This window comes from Pipistrellus hanaki (assembly GCF_964339955.1).
Source record: "Pipistrellus hanaki genome assembly, chromosome: 9".
In the NCBI taxonomy this organism is placed as follows: domain Eukaryota; kingdom Metazoa; phylum Chordata; class Mammalia; order Chiroptera; family Vespertilionidae; genus Pipistrellus; species Pipistrellus hanaki.
In genome coordinates, this window is record NC_140511.1 from 63,250,647 (window position 1) to 63,270,582 (window position 19,936).

Here is a 19,936-nt window from a genome sequence, read left to right on the forward strand (position 1 = left end):
GGGCTGGATGCAGTTTAACCTCCAGGCTCTGGCCAGAGGACACGATGGTATGTGTCCTCGGCCCCAGGTGTCCAGACTGGTTGTCGTGTTTTGTCATGTTTGTGTCAGGCATATTTGTTTTGTGTTTTGTGTTTTGGTCTCTGTCAAAATGGGTCAAGGTCTGTCAGTATCTCGGTGTTCCCCTCTACAGTGTTTTTTGGAAAAATTTCAGGACTTCAAGAAACGGGCGGACGACTAGGGCTCTGATGTTAATGCTTTTGAATTAACCACTCTTTTTCCCAGGTCAACGCCGGTCTGTAGGATAACTTTCCCCTCACAGTTCCTAGAGTATTGATCTTGTTTCCTTTGTCCAACATGAGTGCCATTTCTGTTTTGCTGAAACACTGTAATAGTACTTGTTTACTGAAAGGGTATAAGTACAGACATTTGTTTGATATTTTGTTTGTCTGCTTGGGTATAATTATTTGTTCATATAAGTATGAAAATCTGTAAAAAAGAAAAAGAAAGAAACCTTTCATTTGTTTAAAGCTGAGTGCTCTGACGGCTAGCAAACCGCCCTAAATGGCCACTGAGATTCCTTTTTCCCAGGGGTGCTTTGCTTTCTGTCAGAGGGGAATCGGCCCACCTAACAAGATTTATATGTTTATTAATTTAAAGGTATGAAATTATAACAATTGTGGCACAAAAAGTTAAAAGCAGAGACCAAATTCTAAAGTTAACTATTTACAAGAAGGAAGCTTGAGCTGGCAAAGTTGCCAAGTCTGCCCAGCAAGCTCAAAAACAAAACAACACAAAAACTAAATGAATCTTATTTCTGCCACCACCCAGTCTTGATCAGTGGTGGAGGAACTGTTTGTTTCAATTGATCAATTTAAGTTTGATATAATTAATGATTACAGTACATTATAAAATCTTTAGAAGAAAAGGAAAATATTTTGAGGGCAACTTAGTCCTTGTGTGTGTGTGTCAACTCTTAAGTTATAGTTTTAAAATCAGTAATATTAATGGAAACACACACAGAGGAGCTTTTCAGAAAGTTCAGAGAGTCTGATTACAGTGTGGGGGTCACCAGTTCCCCTACAGCACCTTTGCTAGCAGGAGGCAAGCGTTTTTTCCCAGTGGGAACAGAGTGGACTGCCAGATAAAAACGCCTCTGGGTGGAAGCACCTCCTTCGCCAACTGGGACCCGCATGCTCCCTGCCTCCGCCCATCTGGTGTCCATCCCCCCCAGGGGTTGTTTAGAGTAGCTGGAGGCAGCAATGAGCAGTGGCCAGGAGAGAAATTCCTTTGTGACCCCCTGCACCCCAATGAAACCCCAAAACCCCCGGGTGACTGCTTGGACACTTTTCACCGTGTTCTGTGAGGGAGCTTAAAGGCACAGTTAGAAATTCTCCCATTCCCCTTTTCAGGCCTATCAGAATCTGAGATCTGTATCTGTAGGAAAAATGTGGCATTTTAAATTTCAAGCAGCTGGAGCCTGGTAACAGGGTGCTGGGCCTACACCCTCTTCCCTCTGCCTTTTCTAAATATTTTAAAATAATAGGAGATTTAAGGCATTGTTATGCATTTTTGAAGGACATAGAAAGAAGGTTTAAAGGCTAATATAAAATAGGAAAGGTTTTTGTGAAGGTTGTACATGTGATGAGAAAGAAACAGCAGAAGTGGAGGTCTAGAGAGACAGAGAGGGAGAGAGGAAAAACAAACAAACAAAAACGAAACAGAAACTTAAGAGAGACTCTGGGAGTCCGAGAGGAAAGAATTTAGACAAAAACAGAAACAAAGATTGGGAGAGAAAGTGATATGGGTGCATGAGTATAAGTATATGTATGAGGGAGGGAGAGAGACATGAGCAAGAGACAGGAAGGGACAGAGATTAGAGAGGGAGAGAGACAGAAGGTGAGGCCGGTCTGAAAGAAAGGGAGACTTAGACTCCAAGACAGAGACAGTCTGAAAGAAAGGGAGACTTAGACTCCAAGACAGAGACAGTCTGAAAGAAAGGGAGACTTAGACTCCAAGACAGAGACAGTCTGAAAGAAAGGGAGACTTAGACTCCAAGGGTTTTTTAACTTAGAGGAAGAAGACCGACAGGACCGGGGCTCCTTTCAATTAAGCCCCAAGGGTAACCTTACAAGTAGAGGGCAAACCTATTAGTTTCCTGGTGGATACTGGGGCAGTCTATTCAGTCTTGACAGAGCCGATGGGACCTCTAAGAAGATATCAGTCCAAGGAGCCACCAGACAAACTGCCTATTTTCCTTGGACATCATAAAGGACTGTGGACCTAGGAAGGAACACATACTGGGGAGACGCAGCCACTGAACTGGACCAAAGTGGAACAATGGGCCTTTGAGGAGCTAAATACAGTAACCCTGATTGCCCAATAGAAGCACAACCCTTTTTTCTCCACACAGATACCAGTATACACTTACCCAATTGGACAGCATTTGATTGGTTCCTTGTCAATTATAGGAAGTATATGTGGGTGAGGAAGCTGAGCTCCTGGCAGTTCGTAACCTGCCCTGCCCCTAGGAGAAGGACTTTGTTTTGAATCTTTCTAAATATATGAACCTGGTGCATTTGTTCTTTCCCGGAAAACAAGTTGCCTACAGCAAGCCCTGGGGAAGAGAAGCAAGGAGACTTAGCCACTGACAGAACAAAGTGAGTATGACTCAATCTAAGGGTTTCTATGGGCAGCTCAGGCATGCTGATAAGGTCTTCCTGCCAAATGATAACTGTGGGTGTGAGGAGGAGCCCATGGCAGGGTTTATTGTACTAGCTTTTGAGGGAGCCCTCCAAAAAAAGAGGAAGGAAAAGAATTTAGTCAGGTTAGGCACTCTGTTTTCAACCTTATCATACCCTGATCAGGGACCCCTAGCCATGCCAGACTTCTGACCTTCACAGACAGGAGCTAATAAATGAATTCTGTTTGAAGCTGCAAAATTTGTAATTCCCAATACAAAGTGCTCTCCTTTAAGAAAAATCATGAAGACTTTGCAGCCAGAGAGATTGTTCAAAATCTGTGTCATTGGATCCTAAATTGGAAATAATAAAACTTATTTATCTTTAGTTACCATCTCTATAAAACAAGAGTAGTACTATATATCTCCCTTACAGAGTTATTATGAAATCAGAGACCATGTCTATAAAGATCTGTGAGAGCAGCTTAAAAACAAATTACAGTGAAAGTGACATGACACCAAGTTACTTATCAGATACTCAGGGGTAGCTGCTATAACTAGTAAATATTATCACTGTTGTTTAGGATCTTAGAACCTTATAGAAGGGACATGCATGGTGGTATTTAGGTAAATATATGTATATCAGTTTATGGCATTGGGGAGAAAATGCAAGTAGTGTCTGAAGAATTGGAAAATAGATTATAAATCCCATCTCATAAAATGAATGTACTCTCTCAGGTGGGAGACTCAGGTCTGCATGGTAAGTCATTTTAGAATGTTCTAGAGCTGAGAGCCCTACCAACATGGCCAATCAGCAGAGGTACCGAATTCTTGAGTATTTCTGTCATCAAATGTATTTGTTATGCTACCTTTATGGAATTCTGTGAGTCATCACCTTTACCTAAGGTAATAACATGCTTCCTGATATGTTATTACTATTCACTTTAACTTTTTCTCTAAATTTTCTGCATAAAATATGAGCATTCTGAATTAAATGAATACATAGTAGAATAAGCAAAATAAATTTAACTTACTTTGTGTCTCTTAGGAAGAAAGGAAGGAAGGAAGGAAGGAGGAAAGAAAGAGAGAGAGAGAGAGAGAGAGAGAGAGAGAGAGAGAGAGAGAGAGAGAGAGGAAGAAAAGTAAAATTTAAAAATGAAACTAGAGCCAAAGACAGGTTTGGCTCAGTGGATAGAGCATTGGCCTGTGGACTGAAAGGTCCTAGGTTTGATTCCGGTCAAGGGCATGTACCTTGGTTGCTGGCACATTCCCAGTGGGGGCTGTGCAGGAGGCAGCTGATTGATGTTTCTAACTATCGTTCTCCCTTCCTCTCTGTAAAAAAACAACAACAATAAAATACATTTTTTTTAAATGAAACCACAATTTACAAATGACCTAGAACCGTGGTCGGCAAACTGGGGCTCACGAGCCACATACGGCTCTTTGGCCCCTTGAGTGTGGTTCTTCCATAAAATACCACGGACTGGGCAAGTCTATTTTGAAGAAGTGGCATTAGAAGAAGTTTAAGTTTAAAATATTTGGCTCTCAAAAGAAATTTCAATCGTTGTACCGTTGATATTTAGCTCTATTTACTAATGAGTTTGCCTATCACTGACCTAGAACATTGAGCAATATGAAACTCCCAGTGAATATAATCAGTTCTGGCAATGGGCTTTTTTGAAGTATTAAGATCTTTATTTAATGAATATTTACATGACTGGGAATTCATTTCCCTGCTCCCAGCCTCAGTTTTCTTTTTTAGAAATTGAGCTAATTAGACACACTGTTCATTAGGAGACTCTCTAGCTCTGCAATGTTGAAGTACCACTATGTGCAAAGCACCTGCTAAGCACAATGAGAGATACTCATTAAAGTGAAAATAGCACAGCCCTGCCTTCTGAAGTTCTTAGCCACTTTGGGCCTCGGTTTTCTCACCTAGAAAACTGTCCAGGTGAGAGGAATCAAGGAGATGTGTTTGTAAAGCACTGACTGCATATGTGTCTTCTAACTGCTATCAATAACCTCATAGGGGGTTTTGATGCTCAAATGAGTTAATGAAAACGGAAGTCCTTTTCCAATGTAAACATTAGTGCACACGTAAGGGACTACTCTACTGCATTTATACCTTAACAGCATGAATCTGATGACTTCAGCAGGCCCCACAGCCAATTCTGTGTTTGTGATGGCACCCCACAACCGGCATCCTGTGATCCCCGAAAGCATGTCTCAGGTGCCCCTGCATCCACTCACCCAGCCCCAAGTCCACCAAATTTCTGGGAACCCACCTGGTTTGGAGCCGACTGTGTCTATGCAACCAGCCCAGAGATCCTTTAAAGAAGCCAAAGTTTTAGGGGTAAGTGAAGTTTCACACTGTGAGCACTGGCCACATGGCTGGAGTCAGGGGTGGGAGGAGGTTTGGAAACACAGAATCTCCAAATCCATCAGGTGGGGCTGGAGCTGATCCAGCCTTGCCAAACTCAGCTCTATTAACTCTGAGCATGACCAGGGCCTCTGGGTGGGACCTTGTATTATCTATCCTGGGCATTTTAGGAAAGAGAGAGAAAAGCAACAAAGAAGCAGTAAATTGGAATGCTGCTTCTGTTGCTAGAATCCATGTTGACCCATGTGTTCTCTGATAGAAGGTGGGTCCAGTGAACCTGAAGGTGGATTCAATGAGCTGGGTGGAACAGGGGAAAGCCCATTTCATTGCTTGGGTGAATGGATTCTTTTTGTTGTTGTTGTTGTTAATCCTCACCTGAGGCTATTTCTCCATTGGTTTTTTAGAGCACATATGTCAAACACAAGGCCTGCGGGCCAAATCCAGCCCACCAGGCCTTGCAATGTGGCCCGCACCGCGCTGTCATCACTGCACTCCGCTGTCAGTTTATGACATTGTCAGTTTATGACTGTTCAGTAAACCATTCGGCCCTCGATTTAGGCTGGATTTTAGATTTTGGCCCCTTCTCTGATTGAGTTCGACACCCCTATTTTAGAGAGAGAAAAAGGCAGAGAGAAACAATGATGTGAGAGAAACATATTGATTGGCTGCCTCCTGAATGCACCCAGACCAGGACCTGGGCCTGGGCTCCATATTTATGAGGAGCATGCAACTGAGGTATGTGCCCTTGACCAGAATTGAATCCGGGACCCTTTGGTCTTCAGGCCAATGCTCTACCCACTGACCATACTAGCTAGGGTAATACAGGCATTAATTCTGATTCAGGCTGCCTGGGTTCAAATTCTAGCTTCACCTCCATAGTAATGTCAGTGGATACAACCTGTATGGAGGGCTTTCTGTATCTTCCAAATTTTAAAATACATAATTCCATTTCTGAGACTTGTCCTGCAAACATGCCTGTTTACATAAGATATATGACATGTATGAGGTTATTTATTACAGCGTGATTTGTGATAGTGAAAATGGTCCAAATGATTCAGTTTCTTTTGTTTGTTGCTATGAAGCCAAACACAGGACACTGTTGTTGATGGAAGGAAAGTGATTTATTTAGGTGGTGACTACCTGAGAAGGCGTCAGGCTCATGCCTTAACAACCATCTAAATGTCTCAGGATAGACAAAAGGCTTTTCTAGAGGGATTGTGGAAAGAAGGGTATTAAGGCATTTTGATGACATTAGTTTCACATTTCAGCTATCTCGTGGATTCGATGACTTTTTTCATGTCTGTCAGCAACTGGTGTTTTGTGGGTTTTTTTGCTCTCTCTGTGGGTTTTATTTCTGGCATCAGGATGTTACAGGCCTGGTGAGCCATCGCCATCTACTACAGATTTATGGTAGAGGCCAGTGAAAAGGGAACCTGAAACTGCTTCTGCCTGTAACATGCATAAATATGAAATTATTAATATTTTAGACTGTAAGTTTTATTAGTATATTCTTACTTTTAATCCTCGATTAATCAATTAGATGTGAGATTTTTTTTATACCCTATATCCTGTTACAATAGGAAAAGAATGGAAACAACCATAGAATTCATCAATATAATTCCAGCGAAACCTATATATGTCTAAAGAATGAAATGTGATGGAGCTATACAAAGAAGGCTCTTTGCCCTTGTTGGTGTGGCTCCGTTGTTTTACCATCATACCATGTATTCAGAGGTTGCCAGCTCTATTCCCAGTCAGGGCACATGCCCAGTGGCAGACGTCATCTCCAGTAGGAATTGTACAGAAGGCACACTTCAATGTTTCTTTCTCATCAATGTTTTTTTTTTCTCTCTCTCTCTCCCTCTTCCTTCCTCTCTCTCTCTAAAATCAATAACAACATATTTTTAAATACAAAATATGTTTTTTAGATACAAATAAAACTCCTTGGCTTCTTGTGTAATTATATGTTATATCATTATTGAGAAAAATTATTGGGGGCAGACATTTCATATAATTTGCTACCATTTGTGAAAATTTAATGAAATAATATATTTGTATTCTCTGTCATGTTTGTGCTATGTCCACATATACAAATACACACACACACACACACACACACACACACACAAGTACGTGTGTGTGTGTGTGTGTGTGTGTGTGTTTGTGCGTATATATATTTGTATATTTGGGCTAGAATACATATGTTCCATAAAGCTGTCATAAAGTACTACTAGTGGGGTGGCTTAAAACACAAGGAATTTACTGTCTCAGTTCATACGTTTGTACTCAAGGTATCCATAGGGCCATGCTCCCTCTGAAGGCTCTAGGGGTAGATCTGTTCCAGGCCAGTCTCCTAGCTTCTGGTAGGTCCTTGGCTTGTGGCAGCAAAACTCCCATCTTGGCATTCTCCTGGTTGCACATGTTTCTCTTTACATGGCATTCCTTTGAAAAAATAGCAGTCATATAGGGGCCACCTATTCCAGTATACCTCGTATTACCTAACTACATTTACAGCATATTAACAGCAACCATATTTTAAATGGGATCCTATTCTGAGGCACTGGAGGTTGAACTTCAAAATATTAATTTGAGCCCTGGTTAGAATTGCTAAGTTGTTAGAATGTCAACCTGTGCACCAAAGGGTCATAAGTTTGATTACTAGTCAAGGGCACATATCTAGGTTGCAGGTCCAATACCCAGTCCTGGTGCTATCATGTGTGAGAGGCAACCAATTGATGTGTTTCTTGCACATCAGTATTTTGGTCTCTCTCTCTCTGCCACTCTCTCTCCCACAGTCCCTCCCTTCTGCTCTCTTTAAAAATCAATGCAAAAAATATCCTCATGTAAAGATTAACAAATATATATATATTTATACCAGTGCCCTGGTGCATGGATTCATGCACATTGAAAGGAAATTAATTAGAAGGTGTCTGGTGGGGTGGCACTGGGCGAGATGGGCCAGACATGCCCTGGAGCAAACCCCCAGTGATTCCTTCCTGGCCAGCCACACCTGGGGCCGTGCAGATGCTCAAAGGGAGTGAACAGGGTCCCTCCAGCAGATGGGGTCCCTCTGCCTGGCCTGTGGGGATTGGGCCAAAACCAGCTCTCCAAAGGGTTCTGTATGGCCAGAGGGCAGTTCTCAAGTGATACACCCCCAGAATTGGGCTCCCTCCTCTATGGTTCCAGGGTGCATCACGGGAGAACTGTAGCTGCCAAGTCATTAAGTGTTAAGGGTCTTCCCCCTTTGTTTTGTTTTTTTTTTTTTGTTTGTTTGTTTTTTTGTTTTGTTTTAAAAATATATTTTATTGATTTTTTACAGAGAGGAAGAGAGAGGGATAGAGAGTTAGAAACATCAATGAGAATCATCGATAAGCTGCCTCTTGCACACAGCTTACTGGGGATGTGCCCTCAACCAAGGTACATGCCCTTGATGGGAATCAAACCCAAAACCTTTCAGTCCACAGGCTGACGCTCTATCCACTGAGCCAAACCAGTTTCAGCAAGGGTCTTCCCCCTTTGTGGATCAGTGCAGGTGATAGCTACCTGTTGGACAGTTAAACAGTTGCTTAGCCATATATTAATTTGATGAGGGAGAGAAGACCCAATCAAATCCAAAACAATATTCCAAAGAAATAAAAGATGAGCACAAAGAGTTATCTCTAACATGATGTTCATTGCAGTGTTGTTTATAACACGGAAACATATTATACCTGCCCAATATATCTGGGCAATCCTTAAAAAAACATATATTCAGAGAATATTTAATACCATGGGGAGGTATTAATAATGAAATATTAAGTTAAATATGCATTCATTTTGTATTATCAGTGTATATATTTAAAAACTAATCGAAGGTTATACACCAAAATATAAGTGGTTATTTTCTTTGAGATCTGGCCTAAGAAACAAAGGTCTCAGCTCTGGCTTTCCTGACAGGCCATCCAGATCTTGATCGGCCTGATACACATTGGCCTGGGCATCATCCTTGGGACGTTCCTGCCTGGGACCTTCATATCTGTCTCATTCTATGGAGGCTATCCCTTCTGGGGAGGCATCTTGGTAAGTAATGTCAGTTGCCCTGCAAGTGAGTTTCAGAAAGTGCCAACATACTCAGTTCCACCTTGGCAAGTGGTGTATTTTGCTGCAGAAAATTTCCAGCCAATAGAGTACCTGGGCTTCTTTCTAATTAGCCCACCTCAACAGAGCATGTGGGCTGTGAAACCAGCTCAGGCCTCATTCACAGAAATATTAGCCCTCTTGGGAAGCCACGGACAGGGTGGCAAAACAACAGATATTTATTAATTCATAGTTCTGGATGCTGGAAGTCCAAGATCAAGGTGTGTGCAGGGTTTTTTTCTCCCAAGGCCTTTCTCCTTGATGGGTAGATGACTATCTTCTTCCTTGTGACTTCACCTGGTTTACCCTTTGTGTGTGTCTGTATCCTCATATCTCTTCTTATAAGAACACCGGTTATAATATTGGATTAGGGCCCACCCATATGACCTCATTTAACTTTAATCACTTCTTTAAAGGCCCTATTTTCAAATATAGATGCTCTTCAGCTTATGATGGAATTATATTTCAATAACCCATCATAAATTGAAAATATCCTGAGTCTGCCCTAGCTGGTTTGGTTCAGTGGGTAGAGTGTTGGCCTGCTGACTTAAAGGTCTCAGATTCAATTCTGGTCAAGGACATGTTGCCTGGGTTTAGGGCTCGATCCCCAAGGTTGGGCATGCAGGAAGCAGCCAATCAATGATTCTCTCTCATCACTGGTGTTTCTATCTCTCTCTCCCTCTCCCTTTCTTTCTATAATTAGTAAAAATATATTTTAAGAAAAGTGCATTAAATAGATACTTCACTACAGAGAATGGGTGGTTTATCCTCATGATTGCATGGCTGACAGGGAGTTCAGGCTGGCTGCTTCTGTCCAGCATTACCAGAGAGTACCTTACTAATGTCGCTCACCTGGGAAAGATAAAAGTTCAAAAACCAAAGTACAGTTTCTACTGAAGGCATATGGCTTTCACACAATTGTAAAGTCAAAAAAATCAGAAGTCCAACTATAGTGAATCTGGAATAAAACTATACAGTCACATTTGGAGGTCCTGGGGGTTTGGACTTCAAAAGATGAATTATGAGGAGATAAAATCCAGGTAATAACAAGTGACAGCCTGCAAGGTGCCATTGCCCCTGAGTAAGCAGCTTTCTAATTAGCCTGCCTCAGAGGTAAGGAAACCTTTTCATAGTTCTTTAGCCCAGTGCCCATATGTTGTTCAAATCAGGCCCACAGCTGGAGCGCCAGGAGAAAAACATTTCCACCAGGGGTTAAGAGTGGCTGCCCAGGCACAGAACAGTCATGAAGCAGTAGGGACTTAATCAGTCTGCAGATCCCTAATGGGCCCAAATTCCACCATTTTGCAAAATATTTGGTATATTACATGTTTTTGTGTTTGTTTGTTTGTTTTTTTCTGGAAAAGCCCACCATTTTTATCACATTCTAGGTGACCTAGAATCCTATAAAAGGTTAAGAACAACAGATCTGTTCTCTTCTCAAATGAACTGCCTTTATGATCCTTTTCCATTTTCCTTAGTGTCTTCCCTCCTACACACACACACACACACACACACACTCCAATCCCTTTCTCACCAACCATCTTCTTTTCTCCTTGCTATAACAGTTTTTCTCTCAATTCACATATCTATAACCCAATGCAACTTTTCTCACAAATAGAAAAACTCCAGAGTAACCTGGACATCAACCATGTCAACATATACAATGCAATTTAAATAAATAGCCTAGAGTTGTTCCCCAACCTCATACACACAGCATCTGCAAAATGGCAGGGCTTAGATTCTGGGGAGCATTTTTGTCTGAGCACCTGCTCTCTCTTGTTCCCATTTGTGTCTCATCCTCCGAGGCCTAAATCCTCTCTCGGTTCTGCACAGACCCAGACTTGGAACTCAGCTAACCACAGACACCTGTGTGTATAACAGATTTCTGTGAAGTTTGGGGAAATGGAGAAAACACAGTCACAAAACAGTTCCTATTGAGTGTTAGATTCTCCTAAGACATCTCAAAGGCCTTGCTGGCCATCTAACCTTCCACCAGGCTGCTCAGGTCCCATAAGCCCTCATGACTTCATCCTCCCTTTTTCCTACAGGGCACTTTTGCTCTTTGTTGCCTTCTTGACTTCAGGACTATCTATTTCCTAAAGGTCATATGATCCTCCTCCAAACCAAAGGCCCTCTCCTTAGGCATCTCAAAGGGACCAGCAGGGACACCAGAAGTCCAGCCTACTGTTTCCTTCCTTACTCGTCAAATCTGTAGAAATAGAAGGACAGAAGATTGGGACTAATTTTCCCACTCAAAAGAAAAATGTCATTCCTCTTAGAAGGCACAGGTGGCTAGAGTAAGTTTTCATCAGCTGCTAAAATATTTGCTGCTAGTATTAGTGGAGAGAAACAGTATGCCCATGCATAAGGTGCATAAAAAAAAATGAATGCAATACAATTATGGTAATCATTCATTAGCAAACATTCTAGTTTGTTATTAATAATTATGTATAATAAAATATAAAAATTAAGTTACAAAAATTTTATTAAAATGGTTCTTACATACCATTATATTGTCTGGGCACAAAAGTATTCATTGTGGGCCTCATGCAGCCCATGGGCTGTGAGTTTGACATGCTTGATGTATAGGATCTACTCTGTACAGGATCTAAATGTTAGATGCAAGCGACAAATTATCTCATGATAATAACACTTAAGAAGATACATAGTTTTTCCCATTTTTTGAATAAGAACTATACACTTAGAGAAATTAATAGCTTACCCAAGATCACATGAGTTTCAAGTTAGAGTTTAAAAACTGGTATACTGGATTCTAAAATATATATTTATCCCAATTCACTGCCCTGTCTAGTGGTGCAAAATAGCCCTTTCTCCCTTCTTTCCTTTCTTTTTCCATTCCTTCCTTCCTTTTTTCCTTCCTTCCTTCCCTCCTTTATTAATTAATTAATTAATTAATTTTTCCCAAGTTGAGTAAGATATCCCAGCAGAGGATCCTAGCATGTGTGAGAGAATACGTATGTGACCAGAAGCATGGACACCTGAAGGTGGGGCCCTGACCTCTGACCTCTTTATAAACTCCCTCTCCTCTGTGCCAGTTCATCATTTCAGGATCCCTGTCAGTGGCATCAGAAGAGCTACCAAGATCTTCTTGCCTGGTAAGTCACATCCTGAGGCAGGCTCTCTGAATCATGGACTCTTAGGAGAGACACACAACAAGGGAAAGAAGGTCACACACAATGCCTCCTTCATCCTTGCACCTACTAATAACCAGATACAGGGCACTGAATGTATGTTCACTCATACTCACTTAACAAGACCACATGAACCTGAACAGAGTCACAAATGGGAAAGAGTCCAGAAGATTCGGTGGAAGGAAGGGCAGCTTCATGGTGTGGAGAGACAGATAATAACTTTAACTAAGAGGATCTTACAAGAGGAGGCAAAAAACTACCTAAGGTGCATGGCTTCCCTACAGCAGAGCAGGCACTGATTGCCTGCAGCACACAGAGCCCAGCGCCAGACATTTCTACAGGGAAGCCAGGGGAGGCTCAGGCAAAGGAATCTTTCCAAACAAGTTCTGTGAATTAACATGGGCAAGGCTTTGTGGTCCCCAAGCACAGGACCAAGAAAGGACCTTTGTTTCTCTCACAAGCAGGTTATCTGGGGCATGGGGCCTCAAACTGAACCAGTCCCACACCAGATAAGATCTATCTTAAAATCCCTACAGGGCATGGCTCTCTGCACAAAGACTAGAATCATGGAGCATCAGAACCTGTCACATACCAGAACACTCGGGCTGAATCTTTGGGCCATTTCCTATGAGATAAACGAGTCAGGTGTTTCCTAAACATTATTCATGGGATACTTATCCTACGAGATACTTTGTGAAGATGGTTAGATAAACTTGGGAGCGATTTTTATTTAGTAGGTTCTTCTCTAGGGGATCCATAATCCTTGTTAAAAACTGAAAGGTCCTGCACAAAAGACCTATTTAACTTTGTTCAACCCAGATGTTTTCAAAGTTAATTTACCACCAGACCTATCTTGCACAGGATATCTCCTTACTTGCCTCAAATCTAGGGTCCCATGAGTTCACGTTATGAAGCACTTGTTTTCCTCCCTCATACTGTCCCTCTGTGTCTTCTTCAGCTGAAAGGTAGCATGGGCCTGAGTATCACCAGTGCAGTCTGCTCTGTGGTTGGAATCCTGCTCCTCATCACAGATATAGTTATCAACTCCCTATTTATCCACAATAGCTCCAATGGTATGGTAAGTATCCCTCTTGACCAATGCTCCTCTGAGCTTCACCTGAGCTATCTTTAGGAAATCATTGGGAAAGGACTGACCCTACCAAGCTTCATCACCAAACACCAAAGAAAACAGAGGTGTTCTCAGAATCAGAACAGAGTTTCAGGTCCCGTACCTATAGCTCTATTGCTGTTACTCTAAGCATGTGACTTTCCTTAGTATCACTTTGCATGCTTATAAAACATTACCTACCTTTTGATATTGTTCAGAAAATTAGATGAAGTTATACAGGTAATACACTGGTACCCACCAACCTGTACATTTATTCACATGCTCACCTTCCTGCCCATCTTCATTGTCAAAGAGGTCTGCAAAGGTGTTCAAAAGAAGACGAGAGTGAACATTTAGGTTTTGCAGGCCATCTGGTATCTGTTACAAGTACACAGTGTGAAAGCAGCCATAGAAATGCATAGATGAATGAGCCATCCCATGCTATAGACCAGTGCTATAAAGTAGAAATGTAATGTAATCCTGGTATACGCCTTAAGTTTTTCTAGTCTCTGTGAAAAAATAACAGGTAAAGTTAATCTTAATAATACATTTATTTGACCCAATAAATCCAAAATGTCACTTCATTATGTAATATGTATTAAAAACTATCAATTCAATATTTTGCATTTTGGCGGCCACATCTTTGAAATCAGTGTGCATTTTACACTTACAATACATCTCAAGTCCTAGGGATCCACTTGGTTACCAGATGGGAAATTGAAGCTATAGATGAGTCTTCATGTAAAACCAATGTCTCCTCTGCACAGCAGCCCTGTCCTCTCTGCCCAAGGTTATTTCTCCATGTGTTTCTCTCTTCTCCCTGATCCCCACCTCCCTTCTACATCACTGTGGGCTATTTGCTACAGCTTTTCTATCAGCATCTGAATATACTTTTGTTTCTTTCATCTTAAAAAAACAAAACAAACTTCTTTCAGTTATTTTAGCTACCACCCCATTTCTCTGGCCCTCTCTGTAGAAAAGTCCTTAAAACAATTGTCTACCTCACAGTCTCCAATTCTCTTCTCTCATAATCTCATAAACCCACTAGAGGCATACTTTCAGTCTCACTTCTCCAAAAGCCTCCTCTGCTCAAAGTCCTCAATCATTCCTCCTCTTTGGTGGATTCCCAGTGGCTCCCAGGCCCTGCTGCTGGTGTTCCTCACCCACACTGGTTGCTCTCTTCTCTGTCCCTTTTTCTAGTTCTTATTCCGCCGCCCCCCCCCCCCCACCTCAATTTCTCATGCTCAGTCCTCAATCTTCTTCTGTTTCTCTCTCTACTCCCTGCCTTGGCAGTGTCATCCAGTCTGGTGACTTGAAACACTTTCTCTATGACCATGACTCCAAATGCATAACTTCCTGCAAAACATCTCTTACAAACTTGAGTTTCTTGTATTCAGTTGTCCACTCACCATCTTGAAATGAACCTACCCAAATCTCATCTTCAGATTTTACTTCCCAAACCTTCTCACAGGTTGCCTTTTCCAGGTTGATGGCAACTGCATCCATGCATTTGCTCAGGACAAGAACCTGGTGAAATCATGTTTCCTGCACCTCCCAGGAAACTCCTCAGGGAATCCTGCTGGTTTCACTTTTGAGCATCCAGAACTCAGTCATTTTCACCAGTTTCTCAATCAACACACTGACTGGAGCCACTGCCACCTGACTTCTAATCTCAGTTCTGCCAGTGTTTGATAGGAACTTTTCCGTTCTGGCCACCCACACACTTCCCGGCTTCAGTCCAGAAGAAAGAGGGCTGGACTTGGACATAGTTTAGCAAAAGAAGAGCCAAGGGAGGGGGTGCTCCAAGGTCTCAACAAGCTTGAATTATTTCTCATCAAACAATAACTATTTAAGCTTCTTGAGAAACCCTTCTTCCTCATGAAAAAGGTGTTTTTCATTTTATTTTTCAGTTACAGTTGACATACAATACTATATTACTTTCAAATGTACAGCATAAGGATGTACAGGTAACTATATACTCTATATTGTACTTTAATTTACCTTCCTGGGACTATTTTTATAATTCCCCATTTGTACTTATTAATAACCTTCATGTTTTTCATCCATCCCCCAGCCCTCTTCCTGTTATTACAAAGCTTTCTTTATAAAACAATGATTTTGTTAAAAAACAGATTTGAAAAGGACCAGCATCATTTGTAGAGGCTCCTTCTCCCCATGCTTCTGTGATTCCTTGACTAAGGCATCACCATACTGCAGTTCCCTTTGCCTAGACACCAACCCCACATTATTGGATCTTATGCTGAGAATGAATCTGTGTCCCCTTGTGCTCCCAAGCACTATTTTTGGCTCTTTTATAGCTCTTACCAAGTCTTATTTAAATTATGACTATCTCCATCTGTATCTGCCTCCCTCACTAGACTGTGCCTCTTGGGATGCTTTCTTAGCCATTCGGAGCAACCAGATGTTTAATAGGTGCTTGATAATTTGAGAGGGAAGAGAAGGAAAGTGCTAAGGAGGAGTCTCTGAGCAGCCAGCTATCACCAAAGCCATTTTAAAAAATCATAATTGATCAACATTTGTTTGATACCTGCCATGCACTTTCACTTTCATATTTATTCTCCCCTGTAATTGGAATCCAAATGGTTTTGAGATCACTCATCTCTTGTCCTTTCATGATTAAAGTAGATTCTACCTAAACTCTCTCCCCAGATACAGTGGGAAATCCCATTTTTCCTGAGCATTGTTGTAGAACAGAAAGGGAAGGGCTTAGATGACTCCTGGTACTCACATGAAATCGACTACTGCTGAATTAGTTCTATTTAGGGATCCTTTTACTGACCATTTTTCTTAAGTTAAAGACAGTTCCAATTGTTTCTCTCCACAAAATGCCATGGTCACAAGCCAGGAAGGTTGTTTCAGTAGCTGACTTTCTCTAAAGTAGGGGTGTCGAACTCAATCAGAGAAGGGGCCAAAATCTAAAATCCAGCCTAAATCGCGGGCCGAATGGTTTACTGAACAGTCATAAACTGACAATGTCATAAGCTGACAGCGGAGTGCAGTGATGACAGCGTGGTGCGGGCCACATTGCAAGGCCTGGCGGGCTGGATTTGGCCCGCGGGCCTTGTGTTTGACACATGTGCTCTAAAGGTTTGGAGAGGTGGTGGAGGTAACCTTTGGAGGCTAGACATTCCAGCTTTGTAATGTCTTATTTTCTCATAAGATGCCTTTCTTTGCAGACTCCATCTTCCCTTCATGTTTCTCAGTCCCATCTTTCTCCTCTATTCATCTTCCTTTGCTCTTTCTGAGGACTGTCCATTCTCCCAAATTTCTCTTTGCTTCCTACACAGAAGTTTCACTCATTCACTTTCTCACTCCAAACCCCATCCTTAGGTTTCCTGCTCTGTGCCCGAAACAAGTCATCAAGGTGTTTCCCTAAACAATGACTATTCTTTTCCCTAGAACACAGGTAACAGTGTTAAAATAATTATTTTACAAACACACTTGACCCTCACAAAACCTGGTGAAATATTTTCTCCACAAGGCTGAGACCAGGTTAGAGGACTTCTTCAAAGCCCTAGCCAAGGTCCATTGCAGAGCCATGCTTTGAGCCAGACCTCACACTCCCAGAACACCACTCATGACCTCCATGATCCTTTTGGTTCCAGGTCTCTGGAATAGCTATTTCTGCCGTGCTCTTCATCTTTAGTCTTCTGGAGTTCTGCATTGCCTGCACATCTGCCCACTTTGGCTGCAAACTGGTCCGCGATTCATACAACAACGTGAGTTTGTAGGATCCTCAGTGGGTGGAAAGATGCCCCAAAGAGTATGAGGAATAATAATGTCATCTGGCTTTCCCTTCCCACGCAGGTGCACAGGGAATCTCAGAATGTGTAAAGGCCTTTGTGCATACATACTTTGCATTAATGCACCTACTTTGCCTGTCTTTTTCAGGACACTGTGGTCTTCCAAACCGTCTATGTGACAAACCTTGTGGCCAATCCAGAACCAATGAACTCTCCACCATCTTATTCCAGTGACGTCCGGGACTACAAATAAGCCAAAGGTTCCAGTAGCATGGTTCCCTGGAACCAAAATAGAACTCCCTCTGGGCTTCTGAAACTCAGCTTCTTCCTTCTCTGACAAACTAAGGAATATGTCTGTTCAACTGTCGGCACCCTGTACTTCATTCACCTTAGCTTGGTTAATCATGATGTTTCTCCATTTAAAAGGAGACAGGACTTTAAAGTGAATTTGAGTAAAGAGGTCCTCCCTAGGATATCCACCTGTGGGACATCCAGTGCACTGATGAGCTTATGAGCTAATGAAACAAATGTCTAGACAATCCAAGCTTCATTCTCCCAATCATTCACTCACTGATTAAAAATGCACTGAGTATTTTATATGTTCAAAACTATTTATGGCAGAAAGAGGGTAAACATGGAACATGCAATTCCTTGACTTCAAGCAACTTCTGCCTCACAAGAGAAGAACATGCAAGCAATTTTTTTTAAAGTAAGGCAGAATATGGGGATAGTGCAGAGAGATCAGAGAGGGAAATAATTTATTCTAACAGTGATGGGGAAGCAGAGGACAAGTCTAGTTAAGGAAGCAGCATTTGTTGGAAAATTGAAGGAGGTAGTGTGGTTTTTATATTGTTGTTTTTTAGTCCAATAGCAAACCACAATTTTGAGAGGACCTTTGGAGAGTCATCCACTAAAATTATTAGTTTTTTTATATGCTGTTACCTCCAATGCAATATTACTCAAGAATAAACATTGTCTTAAAATATCTTCCAAAGTTATGAGGCTACTGTATCTTTATTAAATAAAGGATAGTGACTCATTTAAAGAGAAATGGTTATGTCTTCTAAATTTGCACACTTTCATTTACATATTGTTATCCATGATGGCCAATTGGCTCCCTAAATGTTATGTGCCAGCAAATTATAGAAATAATCTTTCAATTCTAGGTGCCATCAAATTTTCCTTTGCTACACATCCTGACAATGACTTATTTTTATTACTAAATATGGAATATGATTTTACTTAAAAAGTATTTTAGTCTCTGATTTTACCAAATAAGTTTCCTCTCAATAGCTTGCTGTTCATAGCTCTGTCTTTTCTGCACCTACATCTTTTCTGACTAGAGAGCCTTTGGCTGCCCATCATCTAAGAAGGAATGGCTGATATTCTAAGGCCTCCAGTGCGTTTTCTAGAACTTAGCAGCCTTGGGAAATGACAGTCAGCAAAAAATGACAGGTTGAGCAAGTAATAAGCTGGTTTAGACCAGCTCTCCACCTATCTGTTTTGTAAGCTGAGCCCAATGTTAGTACTCTGCACTCCCCATAAGGGGCTGGCTAATTTGGACCATCCTTAGAAGGCTGGATTGTCAGAGTAAGTCTGGCACTCTCTTCTTCTAAGATTGCCTCTCACTGCCCCATCCAATTTGACATCTTCTCCCTCCACTGATCTCCAATCTTCCATGTTGATCTTACACTCTCTTCTCAGAGCTTCCTTCCTGACTTATTTGAACTCTGAGTTAACATAGACACTCCAGATGTGTCTTACCTCCTACATGTGCATCATCTCAGAGAAGACATCTTCTAACACACCTGGTGCTTCTCCAGAGAGGGATATCTCCCACCTGCGCTGCTGAAATCACCATGGGGTTAGTTAGAAAAGGGTCCCTTTCTTATCTTACTACCTACTCTGTTAGTTCAGTGTACTAGGCCCTCATCCCTAAGGGCCCCTTCATCAACTTGGGGTGATAGCTCACAGCCTCCATCCAGTAGACAATAAAACTGTTTGTTCTGCATCATCCCACAAGTCATTTCTCTGCACATCTCCCTTCTCTTTAAAACAATGACACATAAAAGCTGGAAGAGACCTTGGAGTTCTATGGATACAAATGCTGAGTTAGAGAGGGCAGAAATATTCCCAGCTCAAGTCAACTAGGAGCACAGACAAGACCAAAACTCCAGAAAGCCAGTCCACGGCTCCTTGAAGAAGTAGAGACATGTGGTGGGAAAAGCAATGTGGTTAAGGTCAGAAGACAGTTTTTTTTTTTCTTTTCATCTTAGCAAACACTACTCTCAACCTTATTTTCTCCAATACCTTCATTCCCCATTCCAAGGACAATGTCATCAATACCCCCTCGCCCAGCCCCATGTTGCCAAGCTCATTGGTTCTATTTCTTTTCTTTCTTGGCCTCTACAGGATTTGACCCTTCAATACACTCTTGATTTAATTTTGCTCCAGTGTCTCCACATGTCTTCCTAATTCTTCTAAAATGGCTCGTCTTTTGCCTCTTGTGCCTCAAGCTTTGCTCCCCAGGATGGCATGTCCTTTGGTCCTCTTCTTATTTTATGTACTCATTTCTAGGGGCTTTAGATTCAAACCTCAAATAAGATTATGAGATTCAAATGTGCTAATCAGTGCACAAAAATACTGCAAAGTATACCATTATCCAACTAGGCCTTGGTTTCCAGGATCCATCATCAACTAATTGGGATTTCTTATGAAAGAGGTTGTTCTATTTCCTTT

The 19,936-nt window shown here is 41.6% G+C and overlaps 1 protein-coding gene across 4 annotated transcripts; it reads left to right on the plus strand.

Annotated features, from left to right (window-relative positions):
• The first annotated feature begins 2,068 nt into the window (after nt 1-2,068).
• LOC311627314 (membrane-spanning 4-domains subfamily A member 8-like) lies at nt 2,069-18,182 on the plus strand. 4 transcript variants are annotated; one of them, XM_084893686.1, is made up of 7 exons: nt 2,069-2,657; nt 4,831-5,030; nt 8,994-9,116; nt 12,230-12,289; nt 13,284-13,403; nt 17,060-17,173; nt 17,346-18,182. In XM_084893686.1, the coding sequence occupies exons 2-7, from the start codon at nt 4,860-4,862 to the stop codon at nt 17,448-17,450; spliced, it is 693 nt and encodes a 230-aa protein (XP_084749812.1). In that variant the 5' UTR covers nt 2,069-2,657; nt 4,831-4,859; the 3' UTR covers nt 17,451-18,182. The 4 variants fall into 4 exon arrangements, with proteins under 4 accessions (XP_084749812.1, XP_084749813.1, XP_084749811.1 ...); XM_084893687.1 differs by having other exon boundaries at nt 4,834-5,030; XM_084893685.1 differs by having other exon boundaries at nt 2,070-2,657; nt 4,811-5,030.
• The last annotated feature ends 1,754 nt before the right edge of the window (nt 18,183-19,936 follow it).

What these genes read in the sequence shown, in the direction of transcription:
- LOC311627314 (XM_084893685.1), top strand. Translation starts at nt 4,812, where the DNA reads ATGAATCTGATGACTTCAGCAGGCCCCACAGCCAATTCTGTGTTTGTG. An exon ending in ACAATAGCTCCAATGGTATG is followed by an intron (nt 13,404 to 17,059) that starts GTAAGTATCCCT and finishes TTTTGGTTCCAG; the next exon opens with GTCTCTGGAATAGCTATTTC. An exon ending in TCCGCGATTCATACAACAAC is followed by an intron (nt 17,174 to 17,345) that starts GTGAGTTTGTAG and finishes TGTCTTTTTCAG; the next exon opens with GACACTGTGGTCTTCCAAAC.